At 45.3% G+C, this 25254-nt stretch overlaps 1 protein-coding gene and 1 pseudogene across 2 annotated transcripts in view; both read right to left on the reverse strand.

Moving 5' to 3' along the window:
- The window catches only part of DHX30 (DExH-box helicase 30), a 501635-nt gene that overhangs the window by 72899 nt on the left and 403482 nt on the right, over positions 1-25254 (reverse strand). For both annotated transcript variants that reach the window (XM_069210866.1, XM_069210867.1), the window contains 4 exons: positions 14297-14378; positions 9293-9486; positions 2421-2574; positions 1678-1835 (listed from right to left, as the gene is read on the reverse strand). In XM_069210866.1, coding sequence (XP_069066967.1) covers positions 1678-1835; positions 2421-2574; positions 9293-9486; positions 14297-14378 — 588 coding nt within the window. The remainder of the gene's footprint in view (positions 1-1677; positions 1836-2420; positions 2575-9292; positions 9487-14296; positions 14379-25254) is intronic.
- Positions 6555-7670, reverse strand: LOC138261072 (transmembrane protein 19 pseudogene; annotated as a pseudogene).

Here is a 25254-nt window from a genome sequence, read left to right on the forward strand (position 1 = left end):
TGAGGACCCACCCAAGAGGGAGACCCTGCATAGCCCTAAAAGGGGGTTTGGTGACCTGCAAGGTGACCACCTATCAGGAAGGGGCACTAACATCACCAGCCTGACCTAGCCACTCAGAAGCTCCCAGAGGCCTCTGCACATCTTAGATTAAGATGGCAGAATCAAGTGGCCACCTAGAGGAGCTTTGGGCACCACCCCAGGGGTGGTGATGGGCAGGGGAGTGGTGACTCCTTTCCACTGTCCAGTTTTGCGCCAGAGCAGGGACTGGAGGTCCCTGAATCTGTGCATACTAGATATTCAAGGAGGGCACCTGATGCGCCCTTCAAAGCATACCAGTGGCTTGGGGAGGCTACCCTTCCCAAGCCACGTAACACCTATTTCCAAAGGTAGAGAGTGTTGTCTCCCGCTCCCAAGGGAAATCCTTTGTTCAGTCTTCCTGGGCTTGAGCTGGTCAAGCAGCAGTAGGGCAGAAATCTGTCTGTAGGATGGCAGCAGCATGGGCTGCCTGGAAAACCCTGCAGACTGGTAATAGTAAAGCTGGGGGTCCTCTAAGGAGCCCCCAGAGTGCATGGAATCATACAACCAATACTGGCAACAGCATTGGACTATGATTCTGACATGTTTGAAACCAATCATGCCCAGGTTCAGAGTACCATTAAGTTAGCTGGACACAGGAAAAAAGGCTTCCTCCACACTTACGAAGTCTAGGGAATTGAAGCTAGAGTTCGTAGGGCCACCTCTGCTCATGCAGGGGTACCCTCACACACAGGTACCTACACCCTGCCCTCTGTGCTAGAAGGGCCTACCATAGGGGTGACTTACAGTGACCCGGTGTAGTGACCTGAAGTAAATGGTGCATATGCATCTATTCACGCATGCTGCAAAGGCAGAGCCTTCAGACACATTTTACATGGACTCCCATGGGTGACATAATACATGCTGCAGCCCAGGGGGGGGGCTTTGTTGCCCCAGTGCCCTGGGTACCTAAGTACCATATACTAGGGACTTACATGGGGGCACCAGTATGCCAATTGGGGGTGTACGTAGTCAGGCACAACCAAAGTTAGAGGGAGAGAGCACAGTCACTGGGGTCCTGGTTCGCAGGATCCCAGTGAACAGTCAAAACACACTGACAGTAGGCAAAAAGTGGGGGTAACCATGCTAAAAAGAGGGTACGTTCCTACAATTCCCCTGACAGGCCAATTGAAACTGCTGTCATGAGAGACTTGTCTTCCTGTGTCACATATCAAAAACAAACAGAGGGTCCAATTAGATGGAAACACAGGATCCAAAATGTTTTACACACTTGTACTGAGGACTGCAACAACAGATCCTGTGTTGGATTACTACCTGTCAGAGGAAGTCTTATCAAGGCATCATCAAGTTTTTTCCAAAAACATCCACTGATTAGGCATGATAGTTCTTTTTCTGGTATACCGCAGGGTAAATACATTCTGATGCTATTCTTTCGGCCTCTTGAGAAGTACTTAGAATACCTCAAACCAATCACAAGCCTGTACATGATTGCCATAATATACAGAACACTCAATCACAAAGAACATGCAGAGTGAGTAATGGAAACATCACCAGGCAACATAAAGGACCAAAAACCAATTTAGAGATGAAAGGCCCCCTAACACCACATCAAGTAGCTGTTTTTTTTATCATTGGTCTTACCTGAATCAAATTGGGATACAGGCCAGCAAGCAAAACACCCTTTACTAGTTCCTCTTCCTCGCCATATTGGTTGCACTGGGCATATTGCTGGGTGCATTCAGAAGAGTTAGACACCAAAAATGCTTCATACAGGTTTGCTGAAAACTGTGCGACAAGCCCTGTATAGGGAAGATACCAAATTGAAATGGGAGCCCGCTGAGATAGAGAGGGCATGGGAAAAATAAGTTAATTTCTTCTGTAAACATCAGAGAGAGCTTGGAGAAGATATTAAAGAAGTGCTTACCATCCAGCAAATTAAGCAGGAAAACCGTGAGTCTACTTAAGTATATCTGAACATACTGAGGTAAACTGACAGAGTTGTGCAGCCAATGACTCCTAGAGATCTACAAAGAGAGTGTCACAGCTTTCATCAGAACTAAATCAGCATACTTCACTAACATCATCTCCTCTCCTAAACTTCACATCTAGAAGCTATTACACAAACTGGCTATTTTGTCAATTTACTATGCACTACAACCACCTTATTCAGCCTTCCAAGCCATTTTGGGTCCAAATAAATCATGGCTGGCAGGGCAGCAACATCATCATCATCAACTTATGGATAATACTTCTTTGATATTCATGGTTCATTGGTAACCTTTTTTCTAAGCAAAGAGCAGATTCAGAGAAAAAAAAACAAAAAAAAAACTCTTACTCTCACGCAAATGGAGGGTGAACAAAATACATGGGGACAACTGTCTCACCTTGAATGAAACGGAGGGCTGGACCATACAGCATGTTCTCACTCAGGTAGTAATCTCGTGCACTCCGATCCCGTGCAAACTCACTCCAGCCTTTAACAGCTCTGATAAAGGCCATATGGTCACTGTTGCTCTTCTGACCGAAACGAGCCTTTGCCTGATAAAAAAAAGGATTGATTTTAGAAGCAAAACTAGAGTTCACATTTTTTACTTTATCAAACTGCGTCCTGTAATTCTGTTTTTGGTATTCAGCTCAACTCCCCGATCAGCCTCCCAATATGTAATGGCCAAATACACTGGGAATTATCGTAATTAATTTTGTTAACGGTGGACACATTTGAAACCCTTATTTAATGATTAATATGTTTCTGTTACAAAAAGTAATGTGAAGTGCCTGTGAAGTGATGCAATAACCTTGTTTTCTTATGGCAGTTTTAACATTAAGGTGCTCCTAATCTGTCATCTACAAATGATGCAGTAAATTGGCTGTATACAGACGACATTCTATGTACTGTATAGACTAATCACTGTATTTGAAAAGAAACATATCGACTTAATGACTGGTGCTGGAGGAAAATGAGTAAACAACAATAACATCCCAGGGAAATATCAAGGATAATAAAGATAGGCCACAAGGGCTGTCCAGGCCACAAAAAGGGATACACTAGAGAGAGGCACTTGTGTGAAACTGAACTGTACATGCACAACACAGCGAATCAAAGCGAACAGCCATAGCATTTCAAAAAGAGTCCCCAGGCTAGGTTACACTTCCCAGGTCACAACCTGCAAACATTGGTGGAATACACTTGCGGAAGTGGAAGGGGAGGAGCCAGGCAGCGCAAGGAGCTGGAGAGCTGGGCGTTGGGGCATCGGAGCTACCGCAGTGCAGTTGGGGCCCAGTGGGGTCCGGCAGTAGTGGGAAAAAACTTCAACAGAGCCTGGTACATGTTCAGCGCTGGCGGAAGTGACAGTGACCCGCTAGTGGCCCACGGTTACCATCCAGCACGCTGTGGACCACTGGGAGCTAGTGGAGGTAGCAGGGCAGCAAAGGCAGAGGGAGCAGCAATGGCAGGAGAGCGTTGCACGGTGGAGAGCGCGTCCCCTGCTCCCCCAGTAATTAGTGGGCCTGTTTTGGTGGACCAGCTCTATAAAGGATAGAAGTAGCCCACTGGTGACTCACAGTAGTCTCCAGCACCCGCTCAGCAAGAGTGCCAATCAGTTACTTGTGTAGTGGAAACCTGGGCCTGGGGGCATCACTGAATTTGTAATCAGTACAGAACAAGGAGTCCTTGCGGGATTTGAAGTAGGGCAAGGGAAGGTCAAGCTTAGAGCTGCGGGTCTGTGAGGTGGAGCGGAAGGGCTGGCATTAGCCTCCTGAGGCTTGCTCTCCTCAGGGGGCCTGCCCTCCTTGGCCTCCCTTAAGATCTACTAAGAACTCTTTATAATCTGGTGCTCGGAGAACTCTACTTTTTGAAAAGACTAACAAAAAAAGACTAAAATTATATATATATATATATATATATATATATATATATATATATATATATATATATATATATCTATATATCTATATATATATATATATATATAGCTGGCCAACCCCTCAAAGCGATCCTCCTATTTGAGTTTTGGACGCAGAAGTCTCAAGGATTCTAAAATGACGGTCAAACGTCTTTGTATGGGTAGAGTTCTTTTACCCAGGGCATGGAAAAACACTAAATCTAATCCCCTTAGAAATAGGTTTTTTTTTCAACTGAATATAATACGCTCAAACTCTATTCTTTTTTTGTCTCCAAAAGGAGTCACCTGACAAATCAGTTGCCAAGGAGGATGATAGTTAACCTGCTAAAATGTTGGATATCAGTTCCTTCAACTCATTCAGTTGGAAAGCTTTTTCTCCCTGGAACAGGAAAAGGGAATAATATATCTCCTGCTACTACTGTGTCAAGCGTTCCTGATGTAGGAGACTTTACCATTCCAGATGTTGACGTGAATGTTGCTCAATGTACCAGAAGTTTTCCATCTTGTTTGAGGCCATGTCTCTGGCTGGTATAAGTCAATCTCCCGGTTTAAGGCTCTTTAGTACTACTCCATCTGATCGAGCATTTTCTGCACTATTATCATCTTTAACCTCAGAGCTTGTGCTGCCTGAGAATTTGCCCAGTGATCCCCCTGACCAACATACTGTAATCTCAGAGTCTCTTAAATGTCTAGAGAGAATCTTATCATCCATTTTGGCGTTATTAGAAAACTCAATAAACAATTTTGACTGTACACAAAATATACTTCTGGTCATTTTGAAAGTATTGATGGGTCAAATGGAAGAGGGGTTAGTCCCGGATGAGAAACTCTTGTCGACCGTCAAGGAGGTCCAAAATAAAATTGGGGCGCCAACGCTCCAGTTCATCCTTAGCTGTCCAGGACACATGCTCAACAGCAAATTTACACAAACAGCCTTGTCTTACAGACCAGGTAACTCAGGCTGGTAAACCTCAAGAGTCCCATAAATCCTCGACCATTAAGAAAATCCTGCACCAAGATATTGTTGACTATTCTTTGGAACATCTTTTCTCAAGTCCACCCGATCTCCTGTACAGCTGACCCTGATATTCCATCAAAAGGGTTGAGCTCTGAGGTGGCCCCTTTTCCCATATTTCAGCCCATTGCTAGAGTACGCACTCAACTTGTGCCATTAGAGAGTAATGGAAATCTCGACCTTAATATAAACAAAGGGAAGAAAATAGGAAAAAAAGATGGGGAAAAAGGGCAACAGTGAATTTCTAAAAAGAAACCAGGGAAAGTCAGGTTTTTGGATTCGGGAACTTCAGGAATGTCCTCTTCAGGGGAGGAACTCAAGCAGATGCCCACGCTTTGTTCCTCCCAGGATAAGCCGTCTGTTGTAAAGGGGGTTTTGTCTTCTCTAAATCCATGTGCTGATTCCTTCTGTTATGTGATGTCAAATATTGAGTCAACTAACTATATGTCTGATCCTCCCTCTGAATTTAAGGAAGTGGATCATTTATGGTGCATTGAGACCACTGAGTGTTTGGAGTTTTCTGTATTATTTGAATCTAACAATTTTGAACCGCTCACTCCTATTCTCTTGTTTTTCAGATATAGATGAGTTAAAATTGATTGAAAGCAGAGAGATTCCTCGTGTGTATTTATCGCATGGTTCAGGAGTAGTGAAGACATGAGTTTGATTCTATTCAAAAACTATTGCAAAATTGATTCTAGCCAACTGCGAGCAATAACAACGTAGAGGTATAAATGTGGTTCCTATATGGGAAGAAGAGCCCTACTTTAATAAATATCAGGCTCCTTTAACTCCATATCACTATGGAAAGTGGGCCAATCCCTTCATGAGAACTAATGAGCTTTCCTTGGGAAAATCTTAATGTCTCCCTCTTTCATGGAGAAAGAGTGATAAATTATGTGGGATGTCCCCTCCCAACACTCAGTTAATAAACAGGAGAACTGGAGTTGGTTGGCTGGAGCTTTAAACAATACTCGGGTCATTGGGTAATGAACTGCAAATGGGCCATTAACCCTAATTTCTGTGTGGTCCTTTGGAATGCTGCGGGAATAGGGAATCAAATTGAAAAACTGGACTATTTTTGTTCTTGACAGGTCGATATAATTTGCATCCAAGAGACCTAGTGCTTAACTGATTTCTCTTGTCTGGGTTGTACTGTACTATGTCAAAAGGTGCAGTCCTCTACGAAAGGCGTTTAGCTGCCTTTCGTACAAAACTGTTACTGGAAATAACCGTTGTCAAAATATATACATTTGCCTTGGCCATACAGTTCAATTTTGATTCAAGAACCAATTTGATGCAACCATGAAGTAGACATTAAGTGGTGCCAGCAGAGCCATTTTGACAAACTCCCTCAATGAAAATAAAATACCCACTGTGACGGTAAACACTGCTTAATAAGACTTTAGATAAATGCTATAAGAAACAACAATCTAACAACTTAAAACAGTCTGACACAAAGTGAAAACAAAGTAAATTGAGGACCCTAAAATGTGGTCTTTTGAGGAGGCAAAATATTAAAATATCATTACTATCAAACACAGATTAAAAGTGTACCTTAAAATGATATGTAGAAGCGCATCTATTTAGGCACAGTGCATTATTAACATTCAGGTTCATTTAGTTTAAGTGACCCAGCGGGATGTGAAATGTGTAGTTATGAAAGGTGTTCAGGTTCTTGGCCAGAAACCACTGGCAATGCCAGGAAATATCAGAGCCACAAGGATAGATGAAAACAGATTCACAGCATTATTATCCAAAATAGGTTTCCCGGATACAAGTCTTGCTACATTTACTGGGTTGTTTACAACTTTACCAATGCGTTCATCAAAACCTGAATATTACATTGTGGCCCCTATATAAGAATCTATTATTGAGCCAAAGATCCCAGCAAATGCCGCATGCAGAACTAAAGGCCACTGGGGAGCTGCAATTTCCAGATCAGTCATGAAAAGCAGTTGGGTAATGAAGTAGGCTAATCCCACAGCCAAACCACCGAGAAGGCTTGAAATAAGCCCCACAAAAGTAACACCTCCATTGGTATCAACTGGAACATTTTTCCAGGATGTTATTAATCGTGGCTCATTCTTACTGAAGACTGTTCCAATCTCGGATGCCCATGTGTCTCCAGTCGAACATGCTAATGCTCTTAGAAGGGCCAAGCACATCCAAGATGCAGTACACTGTTTAGAAAAATCAGCTGGAATTTCTCCTGGTCCACTTTCTATCATGTACAGAAGTGCAAGTTCTGTGTGCACGCCCCCGTTGCAGAATACTTGCACCCAATTCTTCTGTTCTCCTTCTATTTGGCTGCTCTCAAGTGCTATATTGAGCAACCTTATCTAAAAAGTAATGCTTCTCTTGGTTTGTGGGACAACATAAGCTTCTGCGGGTAAAGGCGTATTGCTTTATGGGGGAAATGTTGTCCTGTTCACTCAGTGACCAAGAACACATATGTAATAATGTCATTAAGGCCCTTTTCCAGGCACAAGGTCTAACAGCTTTTTATAAGGCAGTTGGTTGGCGGCATTTTAATTATCTAATGTTAGTTTACCAAGTGAAGATCCCAGCCACTCTTTCGTACACAACTGAATACATAGAGATATCAAATTGAAGTTTTTAGAAAAATTGGAAGGGCAAATTTTCAGACGCTTGGTTCCCTGTAATACCATGGCACCTACTGCAGCTTTAAAACTTAAATTTGGTATTAAGAGCATCTTTGTACAGGGATGGCTGCGGTGGTTCGGAGGGCATTTTGCCTATTCCAAAGTGATGAATTTTCTCAAAGACATCTAGCGTACAAAGAAGTTTTTGGTATGCTAAGAGAGAAATCTCAGGTTTTTTTAGAAATTATAATTAGGCTCTGCAAATGGTAGAGCTTGACTCTGATCTCATCTTGGCCTTACCACCTCCTGTATTTAAAAAGAGTCTAAAAGAGGCTATAATGTGTAAACTTTTTTTTGTCAGATATAGAGCTTTGTTGCCAAAAGAAGAGATTTGAGGCTCGGATTAATTCAAACAACCTCAGCCCTACCTATTTTGGAACTTACCACAAGGGATGAGGCGTTTCTGTATTCTAATGAGATTGAATATACTACCTCTAAAAGATTTATTTTCGAAATGGGATGGTTCTTCAAACTTGTGATTTGTGCTAGGTGGAGTGCAGGATCTTAAAGATGTGTTATTTGTCTGCCCCCTTTAGTTTGATTGAGGCAAAAAACGGATGAGACCTCTTTCTTGAATTTCAATATATGCTCAGCAATTGAGGCTCTGGAAGCAATGTTTCACTCTCTGAATGAAATATTCAGTTTCAGGATTTTTAAGTTTTTAAGGCATTTTTAAATGTATATTGATTTTATTACTTATTGGCGTATTATTTAAAGAACTTATTTATTCAAATGGATTAATGTATTGTTTCTATGATGCATTTTATAGGAAATGCACTGTAACACGTTTGAGGGGCTGTGTTTTGGATGCACTTTATAGAAGGTATTTATTCAAATAGACATGTATTTTATATATTGAAGTACTATATGGTAAAGGCACTGTAATATAAGTTTGACGGTCTGTTAGTCGGATGGATTTTAGTTTGTAGATAACATTGCTTTTGATGTAGATTTTATTAAGTATGTATTGTGTTTTATGAATTACATTGTTTATTAGTACCTCTATGGAGTTCCAAATCATGAAATAAATACATTGAATTGAATTGATACAGTTCCTGCTCTGCAAACCAGAGGGCAAGGACAAGTTTCTTATAAACATGATTACCTGGTAAATCCAGGAAAACAGTTGAAAAGTAAAGTCTCTAGGTGCACCTCTAAGAAAATGAATACAGCAGCCTAGATATTATATCAAGGAGAGAGGCTCTACATGCTGTATAAAAAAATGTTCTTGAAGAATGCACAACTGGGAGAAGATCTAATAAAACATCATCCCCAAATAAGAAAACAAAGAGAACATAAGATCGCTCCACAACCAGAGCCAGCAAATAGAACCATGCATCTCAGAATCTCACCATTGCCACAAACCCAAGATGTGAAAGATATTTGGATTTTCATAAATAAACTGAAAATAGATTTAATAAAGTTCCATACAACCTTAAAACAGTGTTAAAGAAAGACACTTGATATCTTGGTTTAAATTTTCTTTTTCTTTCCTTATATCTCTGAACATGCATGTTAGCACGTATTCCACAAAGGAAAGACTTGAGAACAACATATCACTCATTGGTTACAAAAAAACACTAAGGAAAAAGACCAGTCAGGCAGTGCTCTTCTGTTAAGATCTTAATCATACCTTGTGATGTTTGCCCCACACAGGAAACTCACATACTCACTTCATTGACTTCTTTTCGGTTCTGCAAGCTGCTGACAAATGGGTCTCGAGTCAGGCAGGCAACGATGAGAAGCAAAGGATGGAGACAACGGTAGATGGATGCTAATACAATGGCCTTAGCTAGGCGAGGATCTGTGGAAATATGTGCAAGACGTTGGCCCAAAGGTGTCAGGCCTTCCCTTTCGTCCAAGACACCTACAAAATAATGAAACCATAAGAAAATCAATGTTTGTGGCTGGCCTTTTAAAGAATAAAGGTATTCCTTAATCTGCATGTACATGGGTAACTAAATTACCAAGTCTAAGTTCGGGCTTAGTTAACAGAATCTAAAACACACAATTTGAATTCAGTTATCAAGAGGACCCTGCTGATTTTACTTTTCTCCGGGGAGTTCTTGTGTTGTCGATTGTGGAGAAAAGTAAAATGAGCTCACACAATATTTCATAGATAGCAACCTAGCACTTACTGAATGTATTTTATTCAGGCAATCTGTAAGGTGATGGAAGTCATTATGAAACAGCATCAAAATGCGTCCAGTTCAAAAACAGTCCAGATGCAATATGCCTATGACAGGAGTTCTCAGTTATGGGTATGTGCTTAAGATTATTCTTTTGAAGTATCTCAACTATTTGAAAGGATCCCTGGACAAAATATTTATGTATAGATTTGTTTACATCAATTTCAGTATTATTAACAATGTAGAAATCGACAAGCTAATATGCTCATTACAGAACTCCAGGAAACAAGGATAGCCTACTTAGGATGGAAAGGTTGCCCAGAATGCTCACCTTCAGCTCAACATGTTATTTACAAAGTATGTATTCGTATCTGAAAGCTGGTATGACTGTTTGGTTGCAATTATTCTAGGAAAGATACCCATTCTAGCCAACTATGATTATTATAATTAAGTAACATTTCCTTCTCCAGTACGAGTGCCTGTCCAGAGTAATATTCTAGGAATAGCATGCTGATGGGTGAGTCACGTCATGGAAGATATTCATAATGGACAGCCACCGCTTTATGCAGCAGGAAAATGGACCTAAACTGACTTCAGGGAGTTCCTCAGTCACTAAGGCTCAGCAATTAAGCAGATTTGCCTGATTACCCCCAAGAGACATCAGAAATACACAAGGCTATTCAGAAACAAATGGTGCATGGGTTAAGATTTTCTCAGCAGTGGTAAGGACTTGCATTCCTAAGCTGAGAAGACAAGCTCTCCCAGTCCTCACTGTCTTCAGACTGAACCCCCCCCCCCCAAAAAAAAAAATAATCTCACATGTGCGATGTGTAGTTGCTGAAGGGTACATCAACTCGGTTTTCTGAAAGGCAACTTTAGTGAAAAGGGAACAGCCAAATTCAATTGTAATGGCTTAACTGGTTATGGAGAGGTTCTAACTATCGAGGGTGAAATAACAGGACACATGCTATAGCTAAAGAATTATTTCCGGAGCACCACCTAAGCAGGTGAAGTTTGGGTGATCAACATCAGCATGTATAAACTAAGACTCACGATTTCTAACCTTTTCCCTGTGCTTTATATGTACCAGCAAATTTGCCTGTGGATCTATGAACTTAGATGATTTTTATCCTTCTCAGATTCTTTCTGCAGGGAAGATTCTAGTTCATATAGCAGACTACACTATCCATCTCCCAATCTCACCACTATCAACGGGAGGTAGACTCAATAAGACACAGACCAACCTGGAGCAGTATAGAGCTTTCCTAACAGTACATGTCCAATTTTGGGTCATAGGAGGAGATGGACTCTCCATTCTAATTTTTCCGAATGCTACCCAGAAAAGCAAGCATAACTGGGGACAGACTTGACCTGCTGTACTGAAGCTAGAAAGTGACAAAGATTCTCTCACAACGAAATATGTTTACATAATAGCACCATGTTTGTGGTGTGGAACAAGCATAGGGTGCGTGCATGGGTGAATCAGTAGGACTTAATGCTCAACTCACCGATTGGCTAGGACCACTACCCACAATCAGGTTAAAAGGTTCAAACCATTCGACCATTGGATGCAATGAAATTCGAGGTACATAGGAAGGCACTGTACAATGACTCCCCTTAGAACAAACCTCCCCTTCCAATAATAGTATGGGATCTAGTGTTTCATGCTCTTGTTCTGTGGTTTGCACACAAACTGTATGCAGTAGCCTTTGCTTATTATTCCCAGGCCACTTAGGTACGTGTGATGCCAAATCCATTGTAATCTGTGCCAAAATCCAAATTATGAGGCCGCATTGCTATTGAGTATGTAATGTTTTGGCTTGAAACCCGAACAGTCCTGACACCCGCATTACAATTGTAACACAATAATTAATTAAAAAAAGCACAATCTATGCTGGTCTGCATGCTTCTATGACAATAAGATCAGGGGCAGACCCGAAAAGGTGGTCTGACCTTTTGAAATACATTGAGAACAGGAATTCTTGTAACATTCTTGTAAAAGTGCTAGCTGGTTGTGACTGAAAAATATTTTCAAAATGTATGGCCTTTCTTGCCTATTTTAGTTTCCTTTACGGAAGATTTTTGTCTAAATGTGGTTTCGGTTACATCTTCTGTCAAGTTAAGTGGCATAAAATAGAATCTAAACCTTGGATATTTTTATGCATGAATCCTGCAACTTTCTAGTCCAAAGACCTCCACCTCGCATGTACAAGAACGTTTATATCCTCACTGTCTGAAGGTGTGAAACCTGCAGAATGTGCCTCCTTGTAACTGGGCCCATAGAAAGCGGCTCCTCTCTTAGGTCTTACTGCCCTACATCATGCCTGCAAGGCCCAGGGGAAAGAGTCCCTCCAGTGGGCACAACTTCAATGAGACACCTCTTTCTTAACTGGATAGGCATGAGTCACGAGCTAACCGGTGTGCCGTGGCGTGGGTGTGTCCCACTGGTCTGAGGCCCCATTTTGGGACACTGAATACAGGGCTACGAGTGGCCCACACTACGCAATTAACACTACTGCTTCATCCAGGACATCACCATCAACACTCTTAAGCGGTACCTCTTCACCTTTGCGACAAATGACTCCAAAGTCAGAATGAACTGCCTCCTAGAACCACTCAACCACACTCTGAAAGCCAGCACTGACAATCCTTACCTCCACCTCCTAAACTGGATGGAATTACATCATAGCTCTTTGCACCACAGTACACCTGAGAATTCTCTGAAAGTAAACTATCAACAAGAGTTAAAAGAAATGGAACAAAACCAAATGCCACAATGACCTCACAAGATTGAAACTCTGAGTATCATGCTGTCAAGTTACCTTAGCCAAAGTCACTACAACAAGTTAACCACTGTAGAGGACTAACAAAAGCAAAGCATTTTTCAAAACCTTCAAGCATCATATCAGTCTATTCAATTGACAGGTCCTACTGCCATCAATCAATTGTTCCCAGAAAAAAAATAGATATGTTCCGGCACCACAATGACAGCACCAAGTAAGATACTACTATAAGTCCCCTCCTTCCATGCAACAGACTGAAATGGACTTCTCATAATAAAGACCTTGTTAAATGCTTTAACACCCTCGAAGCCATCACATACGAGGATTACATGTTCTCATGCACATCAGGAAATCACTACACAAAAGCACCAGCACAACTTTTTAACATCAGTGCTTACCTTGCACCAGCCATTTCCCTCGGCACACAAAACTGAACAGATACTATGCTTTGGACAAAATAATGTCTTAACGCAGACTTGGCAACACATACGTTACACACCTACCTATTTCTTAGATAAATTAAAATATCCTGGCATAAGAGCGAACTAATGTAAACTCCCTCTTACATGACTACCAGTCAGATTTCTAACTTAGCTGATACAAACACAAGTCCATGGTCTGCATAACTGACTACACAGAAGGACTCTTCTTCTACTTTGTACTAACCTCTTGGCTGCCTTTGATACAGTTAACCATTAAACCCTGATCAACTTCCCGTTTTTACACAAGATGTTTGATGACAATACTACACTAGTTAGACTACTTGTCAAACTGACAAGTCATCCAGGTGGGCACCTCCACATCCTTAAAGCTACTGGTGACTTCCAAAATTATTTTAAAAATCGTCCTGTGATTTAGTCTTCTTGGCAATCTTCGATGTGAGAATCTTCATTCTGTTCATGAATTATCAGGATAATTACAAAAGCCACCCCAGTGTAGATTAAAGACAAGAAGAAAACCAAGTGACACAATACATTTACAATTTAGGTGCAGAAATAAGCCATAATTTTTCTGACTCAAACTTTGTAAACCACAGCCCAAGAATGTGCCCTTCTGCATCTGGATGATGCTAACAGCGTTCTTGGCTACATTCTCCATTCTTCTCTGTTTTACTGAAGAATCATACAGGTTACTGCTCACCTCATTCAAGGCCTAAAGATTTACAGTCACATAACTTCCACCTTAATGGACCAATGCAAGCTGCCCCTGAATTGTCACCCACGTAATACTAACATCACCATAGAAAACTTGCCAGCGGAAGAAGATAATGTCACACACAAAGTTATGACATTATTTGAAATTCATAAAGAAAGTGCATCAAGAAAACACCCAAAAGAGAAGCTTTTTCAAACAACTTACCCAAGATCTAGAATAACATTCCAACTCGGAACAGGCTCACTCCTCTTCAGAAAGGTGAGTAATCTTTTCAAGGAGCATTCCCTATGCCCCAGAAAAGGTAACTCCTTGCTTCTTCTTGCCATTAGGTCTATGAACTTAGCTACACCATTCTTTCTTTAACATCCACTTTCATATTGTAATCTTCAACTGTCCAATAACCCATAGAAAAAATGGTCCCTAGCTAGGTTTGTGATATATAACGTTCAATACAGAAAGCGATCCTGTGCACCACAGTTGCTGTTGTAACATGCTGTCCTATAAACTCTTTTGGTCACTTGCACCTCTAAAACCATCCAGAGACAAAAAGGGTCTATCTCTACCTGATGAAATGATTCACTTGTTTTTAGAGTTTTCATTGCATACTCACCAATCTCCTGCAGGAGCCGCACAGCGTCATTAACTGCACGAATGTCTGGGCTCTCCAGAGCCTTAGAGAGAAATTCGGCCGCCTGAAATAGATAAACAAATATTCACATGAAGCGAATCTGATAAGGACATGTAGTGACCAACCTAATAAACTGGGTTGAAACCTAACGGACAAGCTTGTTAAGCAAGATAACAAGCGCAGGAGCCAAGCCTGTACTGAGCACAAACACATCATGAAGAAAAAGAAAAAGAAGCACAACGATGATATCTTCAAGCTGTTCGATTTTACTTGCAATCCCAAAAATAACACCGGTGTTTATCAGGCAAAAGCAATGAAATAGCATGTCAAATGTTTAATGCAGTTGGGGGCCACATCAGCAAAAGTGCCCATGAAGGTCTAATAAGATATCACTACCGGGGGGAGGGGGGGCGGAGCTAGCCAGAGGCAAGATGGCCGGCACTCAGTGAGGCTCTGCTCCGGCGGGGGCCCAGCTTGCTAAATTCTCCGGTCAGGACGGAGCTGCTCCCGGACGCCGTGCTGAGTTGGACTGGCCTGTGCTTTCCCCAGGGGACCTGGAGAGACTCGGGGGCATCGATCATTGGGGTGATTTGGGGGGCCATATCAGCGGCGGTGTCGTGCCACGCCCCCCTTTTTTTTCTCCTCCACGATTGAAGGCCTTCTCTCGCCGCGCCTGGGGATCGCGGCCTTGCCTTGAAGGCCTAGACCGCGTGGCCTGGAGGTAGGACTGACGCAGAGGTTTATTTGACGCCGGACATCGGCGAGATTCATGGCACCGCTGACGCTGGATAACGCTGATTAGTAGGAGCCAGGTGGACTTTGTGAAGGAGGATTGAATATCTGGCCTCCCCTCCTGGACTTCCAGGGGGGTCAGCGGAGTGCGGTTGTCAACGACCCACTGGTTGAGTGATGCGGAAGGCGGAGCAGAGACAGGCTAAGCTCTCCTTTGAGGGGGCCGACGGAAGGGGGGTGCTCCCGCATCCCAGTCGGAGGGCCCTGTGACGGATCAAGAGAATTCAGATAGTTCGGTAAAGGCTATGTTTCTGGACCTCAAAACCAGCTTGGCTGGAATAGACGGGAAGTTGGACCACGTGACAGAGCAACTTTATCGTATCAAGAATCAGGTGGACGAGCATGACGCCTGCCTTGACCAGTTGGAAGCGCGTACCTCTGGTCTGGAAGACACGCAGCGAGGTGAGAGTGAACAATTGCTGCGCATGGAGAGGGTGTTGGAGGTCATCCGGGCAAAGAACGAAGATTTGGAGGCCCGATCGCGTCGGAACAACCTCAGGTTGAGGTGGCTCCCCGAGACCACGGACATGGGCAGAATGGAGGATTTTGTGGAGGAGATGATATCTGATCTGTTCCCCGACCAGCTGTCCCGCTTGCTGGTAGTGGAGAGGACGCATAGATCGCTGGGGGCGCGGCCCCTGCCTGGAGCTCCCCGCGTCCTATCATTATTCGGCTCCTGAACTATCGAGACCGTGACACGATTCTGCGTCTGGCCAGTGAGCGCCACCCGGTCATAAATAAAAACACTAAATTTAACTTTTTTCCAGACTACACCCCTGGCGTGCAGGCGGTGTGTAGGGCGTTCTTACCGGTGAAGCGCTCGCTGGCCCAAACTGCTGCTAGGTTTTCACTCATATACCCGATGAAACTAAAGGTGCAACATGGTGGGTCTCTACAATTCTTTACGGACCCAAAGCTGGCGGCGAGGTATGCCAAGTCTCTTCCACGGAGGCCTGAAGAGATGCCGGAGGCTGGGAGTGCAGCGGAACGAGAGTCGCTAAGCGATAATGACTGATCGTCACTGATTATTTTTGTCTTTCAGCAGAGAAGACGCTGATGCAACTAGTTGTGAGATGCACTTCTTTTTGTGCCGCTTGTCCTGAAGACTCTCCTTTTGTGCTGGGCCCCCGCCTGCCCTCCCTGCCTGATACTAGGCGGGTGGGGCGGTTAGCTTCAGCCCTCTGGATGAGTCTCCATTATTTGCATATTTGGGTAATTGTGGTTTTTGGGGGGAGGGATATGTCTTTGACCCGTTTGGGGGGGTCTGTTTGGGTGGGGGGGGGGGGGCGGGCCTTTGGGGTTGTTGTATTGTGTGCTTTTTTGTTTCTCATTTTGTGTTTTATGGTTTTGGGAGATTGGCCGGGATGGAGGAGTGATGGAATTGCACTGTAAGTTCGCTGAGGAGAACAGATGACACAAACGAGAGTGTCTCTGATTCGCTGCTTAACATGGAATGTGCGTGGCTTGAATGATAGACGGAAGGTGCGCCTTATGTCGGCATATGTAAAGAGGCAGAATATAGGTATATGCATGCTACAGGAGACACACCTGGTGGAGAGTACCTTACATTATTTAAAGGCGGGATGGATTGGGGAATGCCACTGGTCTGTGTATTCGAGTTATGCTAGAGGCGTGGCGATTTTGGTACGCAAGGGGTTGCAGTGGCGCACTCGCAAGGTGATTGTTGATCCATTGGGGCGGTATGTTCTGCTTAGCGGAGTGCTGATGGATAGGCTGTGTCGCCTCGCGTCGGTGTACCGGCCTAATTCGGATGATCCCGAGTTCTTTAGCGAGGTCTGGTGACTGATCGAGTCTCTGGGGGGAGGAACTGTGCTTTGGGGAGGAGACTTCAATGTGATCCTTGATCCTATTTTGGATAGAGAAAGTTCGGCCCGGACACAGCGTACTTCTGCTGCTCGCGTTTTATCTGCGATTATGAACGATGCGTCGCTGGTAGATTTGTGGCGGATGAAACACCCTGTGGTATGGGAAGGCACTTGTGTTAATTATGTACACAACAGCTGGTCGCGTTTTGACCGTTGGATAGGCTCTCGCGATGTGGCTTTATGGACCCGCTCGGTCAATCACATGGCACGCATGCTGTCTGACCACGCCCCGGTGCGCGTAGAGCTGGAAATACCCGGCGGACCTGCTCAGGCCTATATGTGGAGGTTGCCGCCTGGGGCACTTAGAGACGAGTTGTTCCGTGAGGAACTGCGTCGCGATATAAATTTTTACTTTTAACAGAATGTGGGCACGGTGAGGTCGGCTGGTACGCTGTGGGAAACCTTTAAGGTGGTTGTATGCGGGATATGCATTTTAAAGCAGCATGGCGTGCTGCGGGCGTTGCGTTGTGAGCTGGCTGAGTTAGAGGGCTGGATTGCGGATCTGGAGGCTCGACTGGTGTTGGACTGGTCCGGAGCCACACTAGCGGCCTTGAGGGCTGCGGTATCAGCGTATGAGGAGGTTTCTTTGAGAGAAGTACATTTTTTGGGGAAATTTGCACGGGCCAGGCGATATGGAGAGGGTGATAGAGCTGGTCGCACTTTTTTTTATTCCGCAGGCCGTGGGCTAGTGGCTATGTGACTGAAATGGATGATTCGAGTGGGGAGCGAGTGGCGGGTACGTCGGAGGTTCTGAGGGTCTTTACTACCTTTTTCCAGGATCTTTATTCTGCTCCCTCCGCGGTGCCTGTGGAGGTGATTCGGTGATATTTCTCTGGTTTGACAGGGTACACAGGGAGTACTTTGACGCTCCTTTTACTATAGAAGAGGTGAAGGCTGCTATTCGGAGCCTCCCTGGAGACAAGGCCTCTGGGTTGGATGGATTGACTTCGGCATTTTATAAAGAGTTTGCAGACATTTTGGCGCCCTATCTGCTGGAGGTTTATGACGAGGCATTGCAGAATGGAGTGCTCCCGGCCTCTTTGCGCGAGGTGTAGGAAAGTACCATCTTGCCTGGCATGTTACCCGCATATTTTCACTGTATATATGTTGTTTTAGTGTATGTGTCACTGGGACCCTGCCAGCCAGGGTCCCAGTGCTCATAAGTATGCCATATATGTGTTCCCTGTGTGATGACTAACTGTCTTCACTGAGGTTCTGCTAACCAGAACCTCAGTGGTTATGCTCTCTCTCTGCTTTCCAAATTGTCACTAACAGGCTAGTGACCAATTTCACCAATTCACATTGGCATACTGGAACACCCTTATAATTCCCTAGTATATGGTACTGAGGTACACAGGGTATTGGGGTTCCAGGAGATCCCTATGGGCTGCAGCATTTCTTTTGCCACCCATAGGGAGCTCTGACAATTCTTACACAGGCCTGCCACTGCAGCCTGAGCAAAATAACGTCCACGTTATTTCACAGCCATTTACCACTGCACTTAAGTAACTTATAAGTCACCTATATGTCTAACCTTTACCTGGTAAAGGTTGGGTGCTAAGTTACTTAGTGTGTGGGCACCCTGGCACTAGCCAAGGTGCCACCACATTGTTCAGGGCAAATTCCCCGGACTTTGTGAGTGCGGAGACACCATTACACGCGTGCACTGTACATAGGTCACTACCTATGTACAGCGTCACAATGGTAACTCCGAACATGGCCGTGTAACATGTCTAAGATCATGGAATTGTCACCCCAATGCCATTCTGGCATTGGGGAGACAATTCCATGATCCCCTGAGTCTCTAGCACAGACCCGGGTACTGCCAAACTACCTTTCCCGGGGTTTCACTGCAGCTGCTGCTGCTGCCAACCCCTCAGACAGGTTTCTGCCCTCCTGGGGTCCAGCCAGGCTTGGCCCAGGAAGGCAGAACAAAGGACTTCCTCAGAGAGAGGGTGGTACACCCTCTCCCTTTGGAAAAAGGTGTCAGGGCTGGGGAGGAGTAGCCTCCCCCAGCCTCTGGAAATGCTTTGATGGGCACAGATGGTGCCCATCTCTGCATAAGCCAGTCTACACCGGTCCAGGGATCCCCCAGCCCTGCTCTGGCGCGAAACTGGACAAAGGAAAGGGGAGTGACCACTCCCCTGACCTGCACCTCCCAGGGGAGGTGCCCCGAGCTCCTCCAGTGTGCTCCAGACCTCTGCCATTTTGGAAACAGAGGTGCTGCTGGCACACTGGACTGCTCTGAGTGGCCAGTGCCAGCAGGTGACGTCAGAGACGCCTCCTGATAGGCTCTTACCTGTGTTGCTAGCCTATCCTCCTTCCTAGGTAGCCAAACCTCCTTTTCTGGCTATTTAGGGTCTCTGCTTTGGGGAATTCTTTAGATAACGAATGCAAGAGCTCATCAGAGTTCCTCTGCATCTCTCTCTTCACCTTCTGCCAAGGAATCGACCGCTGACTGCTCAGGACGCCTGCAAAACCACACCAAAGTAGCAAAGACGACTACTGCAACCTTGTATCGCTGATCCTGCCGCCTTCTCGACTGTTTTCCTGGTGGTGCATGCTGTGGGGGTTGTCTGCCTCCTCTCTGCACTAGAAGCTCCGAAGAAATCTCCTGTGGGATGACGGAATCCTCCCCCTGCAACCGCAGGCACCAAAAGAACTGCATCACCAGTCCTCTGGGTCCCCTCTCAGCACGACGAGCGCGGTCCCTGGAACTCAGCAACTCTGTCCAAGTGACTCCCACAGTCGAGTGACTCTTCAGTCCAAGTTTGGTGGAGGTAAGTCCTTGCCTCACCACGCTAGACTGCATTGCTGGGTACAGCGTGATTTGCAGCTGCTCCGGCTCCTGTGCACTCTTCCAGGATTTCCTTTGTGCACAGCCAAGCCTGGGTCCCCGACACTCTAACCTGCAGTGCTCAACCTCCTGAGTTGTCCTCCGGCGTCGTGGGATCTCCTTTTGTGACTTCGGGTGAGCACCGCTTCACTCTTCTTCGTAGTGCCTGTTCCGGCACTTCTGCGGGTGCTGCATGCTTCTGTGCGGGCTCCCTGTCTTGCTGGGCACCCCCTCTGTCTCCTCACGCAAGTGGCGACATCCTGGTCCCTCCTGGGCCACAGCAGCATCCAAAAACCCTAACCGCGACCCTTGCAGCTAGCAAGGCTTGTTTGCGGTCTTTCTGCGTGGGAACACCTCTGCAAGCTTTTTCACGACGTGGGACATCCATCCTCCAAAGGGGAAGTTCCTAGTCCTCTTCGTTCTTGCAGAAACCACAGCTTCTTCCATCCGGTGGCAGCTCCTTTGCACCCTCAGCTGGCATTTCCTGGGCATCTGCCCAATCTCGACTTTGTCGCGACTCTTGGACTTGGTCCCCTTGTTCCACAGGTACTCTCGTCCGGAAATCCACCTTTGTTGCATTGCTGGTGTTAGTCTTCCTTGCAGAATTCCCCTATCACGACTTCTGTGCTCTCTGGGGAATATAGGTGCACTTTACACCTACTTTTCAGGGTCTTGGGGTGGGCTATTTGTCTAACCCTCACTGTTTTCTTACAGTCCCAGCGACCCTCTACAAGCTCACATAGGTTTGGGGTCCATTTGTGGTTCGCATTCCACTTCTAGAGTATATGGTTTGTGTTGCCCCTGTACCTATGTGCTCCTATTGCAATCTACTGTAACTTTACATTGCTTGCATTACTTCCTTTTGCTATTACTGCATATTTTTGGTATTGTGTACATATATCTTGTGTATATTTGGCATCCTCATACTGAGGGTACTCACTGAGATACTTTTAGCATATTGTTATAAAAATAAAGTACCTTTATTTTTAGTATATCTGTGTATTGTGTTTTCTTATGATATTGTGCATATGCCACCAGTGGTATAGTAGGAGCTTTGCATGTCTCCTAGTTCAGCCTAAGCTGCTCTGCTATAGCTACCTTCTAACAGCCTAAGCTGCTAGAAACACCTCTTCTACACTAATAAGGGATAACTGGACCTGGTACAGAGTTTAAGTACCCCTTGGTACCCACTACAAGCCAGGCCAGCCTCCTACACGAGGCGCTTATTGTCACGATTCTCAAGCCTGGGAAGGCTGCAGCTAGCTGTGATTCGTACCGGCCCCTGTCGATGATTAGCATTGATAATAAAATATTAGCCAAAATGATCGCGGCGCAACTGCGGCCTCTTATGACGAAACTGGTGCTGCCGGATCAGTCGGGGTTCATACCGGGGCAGTCCACGGCACAAAACTTACGTACATTCTTTGCTGTTGCTGGCCCAGTTCCCGTCGATGATGGAGCTGTAGCGGTGTTTTTGGACGCTACTAAGGCGTTCGACTCATTGCTGTGGCAATATCTGTTTGCGCTCCTGGAGAGAGTGGGGATGAGTAGTCGTTTTGTGAACTGGATCCGTTTGCTATATTCGCAGCCAGTGGCTCGCTTGAGGGTGAACGGATGCGTGCAGAGCCTTTCAAGGTGGCGCGTGGAACTAGGCAGGGTTGCCCCCTGTTACCATTGCTTTTCGCGATCGCGATGGAGCCGCTGGCAGCCTTTATGAGACGGCACCACGGTGAGCGGGGGCTGCCGTTCCGCCAGAGAGCGATTCTGATCTCCATGTACGCTGATGACGTGGCACTGTATGTACGGGATCCTGTGCGAATCCTGGATGTGTTGCTGGACGAAATCGTCGGGTTCGGAGACATATCTGGAGTGGCGATAAATTGGTCTAAGTCGGTTGTGCTGCCTCTGACGTCTGGAACGGCAGAGTGTCGGTCCCGCTACCCTATTGTGTGGGCGGACGGTCCTGTTAAATATCTGGGCATCTGGTTGAGCTGTGATGTTGACACGCTCTGGCTTGCCAACTATGGTAGGGCCATGGCCTGGCTGGACGACAGAGTCACGGCATGGTGCTCCTTGCCATTGTCCCTGACTGGGCGGATTGCGGTGGCTAAGATGCTTGTGCTGCCCAAGTTTTTGTATTTATTTCTCAACCTCCCGCTGGTGCTTACGGCTAGTTTTTTGCAGCGCATTCGCTCCGCGCTGATCCGATTGGTGTGGGTGGGTGGTCAGCCTCGCATAGCCTGGAAAACACTGGTGCTGCCATTTGAACTGGGTGGTCTTGCGGCCCCTGATCTAGAGCTCTATTATCTCTTCGCACAGGCTCTGTTTGCCTATTACTGGATCAACACGATACGCTATCTGCCACACCTGGCTCCCGAAAGTGACGCGGTGTGGCCGGATGGGCTCGAGCGAGTGTTGGGCAATTTGGACAGAGCTCGCCCTCGGGGCATTGATACGGTGGCCTCCACTGTCCGGGCTTGGTCGGGTTTGCTGAAGCGTTCTGGGATAGGTGTGCCGTTTGCACTGTCTATACATGTGGTGGCGGTGGGAGATGAGGTGATGTTTCAGGACTCGCGGCTGCGGAGCTTCCTACGGGACTTTGATCTGATAACCCTCGATGATTGGTTTGTTGATGATAGATTGATGTCCCCGGAGGAGATCATGGGAGATAGACTGGCCACTGGTCTCCACCGGTTCTACGTGTTGAGGATATGTGCTATGCTGCGCGCTCGCTACCCCAGCTTGCCTGCGACCCCAACTTCTTGCCGCGCGCTGGAAGTGTTGTGGAGTGTGCGTACGTCTGAGAGGCTAATCACTAAGCTGTATGGCAGTACGCAGGGGCAGGGAGAGGGGACGGGGCTATCTGTAAGGATGAAATGGGCGGAAGATGTGGGTGAGAACATCGCAGAAGCTGTTGGAGGATGTGCTGTACGCATATGAAGGAGTTGTCACCAAACTATAGATTACGCCTCATACATTTTAAGTTTTTGCACCGTCTGTACTACACCCCCAGAAGTTTATGTGCTATGGGGCTGCGAACGGATGATACCTGTGTAATATGCCGGGCCCCTGCTGCTGATTTTATGCACTTGGCGTGGACCTGTCCGGCAGTATGTACCTATTGGGGAAGGGTCTTTCGTGTACTCTGAGATGATTGGGCTGGAGATTCCTCCGTCTCCCTTGATGGCGCTGCTGGGAGGGGTGAATGAGGTGCAGACTGCAGTACGGCGCCTGGTTGGCATGATGTTATTGTTAGCTAAGCGTAGGGTGGCAATTTGCTGGGGCCGGGCCCGGTCTCCCCAGATATCGGATTGGCTGCGAGATGCCGCTTTTTGCCAGGAACAATTAACAAATTACTGGGAGTTGACTCCGGTTGGCTCCAGGCCACGAGACATCTGGGCACCGCTTCGATCCTATCTTGAATCTGCGTCTGTCTGAAGAACCTGCTGCGGATGGGTACGTTGAGGTGATGAGTGCTGTTCACTCTACAATGGGATAAGGTTGTATAGAATGGTTGCTGAGAATTGTGCTTGATCCTCCCGGCCTTCTCTCTCCCTTTATTTTCGAAGTTTCTGCTTTCCTTTTTTTCCTTCCTTTTTTCTGCCACAACTGTTTGGTCCTGCCCTTGGACTCGATGATCCGTTGGGTCCTTCCGGCAGGGTCATACTACTATACGGACATTCGGCAGTGCTTTTTGGTCTCCCTCTGCCTGATTCATGAGAGTTACTGGACGTGGAGAGCTTGGAGAGCCGAAGATAGATTAAAGGAGCTGACTGATCTATTACTGTAAGAACTAAGGTGGCATTTCATTTTATGTTGTGTGTTGTTTACATAAAACTATAAATAAATAAAGAGAAGAGAAAAGATATCACTAACAGATCAAATAAAATGAAGACTGAGAATTAGTCTTAGCTGTAACTGCTGCCGAGGATGGAAAAGTGGCGAAGTCTAAAATGAGACCAAATTCACAGTAAGACTCAATAAGAGATTTCTACACAAAGAGAACCTATGCAGCACACTCACAGATCATAATCTGCTCCTTTGGCGATGCGGTTGGGGTGTCCAACATCCCCTATTCCAACCTGGAAACTCTCGCTTTCTTTATTTTACATGAGCCAACATTTACAGACCAACTAGCTGAAGTAATAAGGGAATATAGTCAATGAAACCGCACCACATCTGTGGAAGTATCCACTAAATAAGAGGTCTTCAAAGTAGGAGTCTAGGGAAATTGCATGAACCAATCTAGAGGGGTTAAGAAAACCCTAGAGCGAGAGAGAATTAACTGTAATGGACAGAACCATCCATGCACTCCAGGAGAAGCAGTAGTAAACCCTTTAATGAAACTCAGGTTACTGGATAAAAGAGAAACATATGCCACTACTCTGTAGCTACGTTCTCTCAACCACAGGGAATATATTACTACAAAAATCACATGGAGCGAGGCAAAGTTGGCAAGTTATTGGCCATGCTGATACAATCAGAGGAACCCCCACCACACAAATAAGGCACTCCGCTGAATTACTAATGCATTCACGGTGCGACATTAATGTCTTCAAGCACTATTCAGAATTGCAAAATACATAAGCACAGGCCCAGAGGGTGATATAGAGGTATACCGTAATAACGTTGACCTTCAACAGGTGTCTGAGGAGGTTAAGGGGACACAGGGAGTACCGATTGCAGAGGCAGGGATAACGGCAGCTCTCAGTGACTTTGACCTAAACACAAGGAACAGACTAATTCTACCAGACATATGCTTCTCTTGCAGCACAGTGTCTTGCAGAGTTGTATGCAGGAGCACTGGATTGGGGTACATTGTTCTCCTCACCTTTGGGAGTGACTGTAGACTGATATCTTAGCTCTACAAAAGCCTCTTATCAATGATTAAATATAGCTTAATGGGTCTGCGAAATGGCTGGGAGAAGCAAGGAGGCAGAGACCTGATGAATTAATTAATGCATTTTATTCATGTTTAATTACTTAAAATCATTATATGGTATAACATACACAAAGGTATTACTAAGTTCAAACACGAATATAAAATCAAAGCTTTTTGATACACGCAAGCCTGCATGGCCGAAAGGATCTACATGATTTACACAATACTTATATTTTTATAGAATATGTGACACTTTTTAAAGTGCTAATACTTACAATTTAAAAAAAACAAAAAAAGTATAATACATCACTAAGTGCGAAGTGCAATTAAAACACCGGGGCATGCAACAGGGGTCTAAGGTGGCTTTTCGAGATTAAAAAGAGGCTCACATTTTTAAAAGACCATCTGGTGAAAGTGCTGGTGCTTCAAGCTGTTAAAACACATGGGCGAGCTACAAGTGCCCTAGGTCGCTTTACCAAAATAATAAGTGTTCGAGTTTTTAAAAATCCACCAGGAAAAAGTGCAGTGGTTGTGTTAAGAAGTG

Source organism: Pleurodeles waltl, chromosome 10 (assembly GCF_031143425.1).
Source record: "Pleurodeles waltl isolate 20211129_DDA chromosome 10, aPleWal1.hap1.20221129, whole genome shotgun sequence".
NCBI lineage: Eukaryota > Metazoa > Chordata > Amphibia > Caudata > Salamandridae > Pleurodeles > Pleurodeles waltl.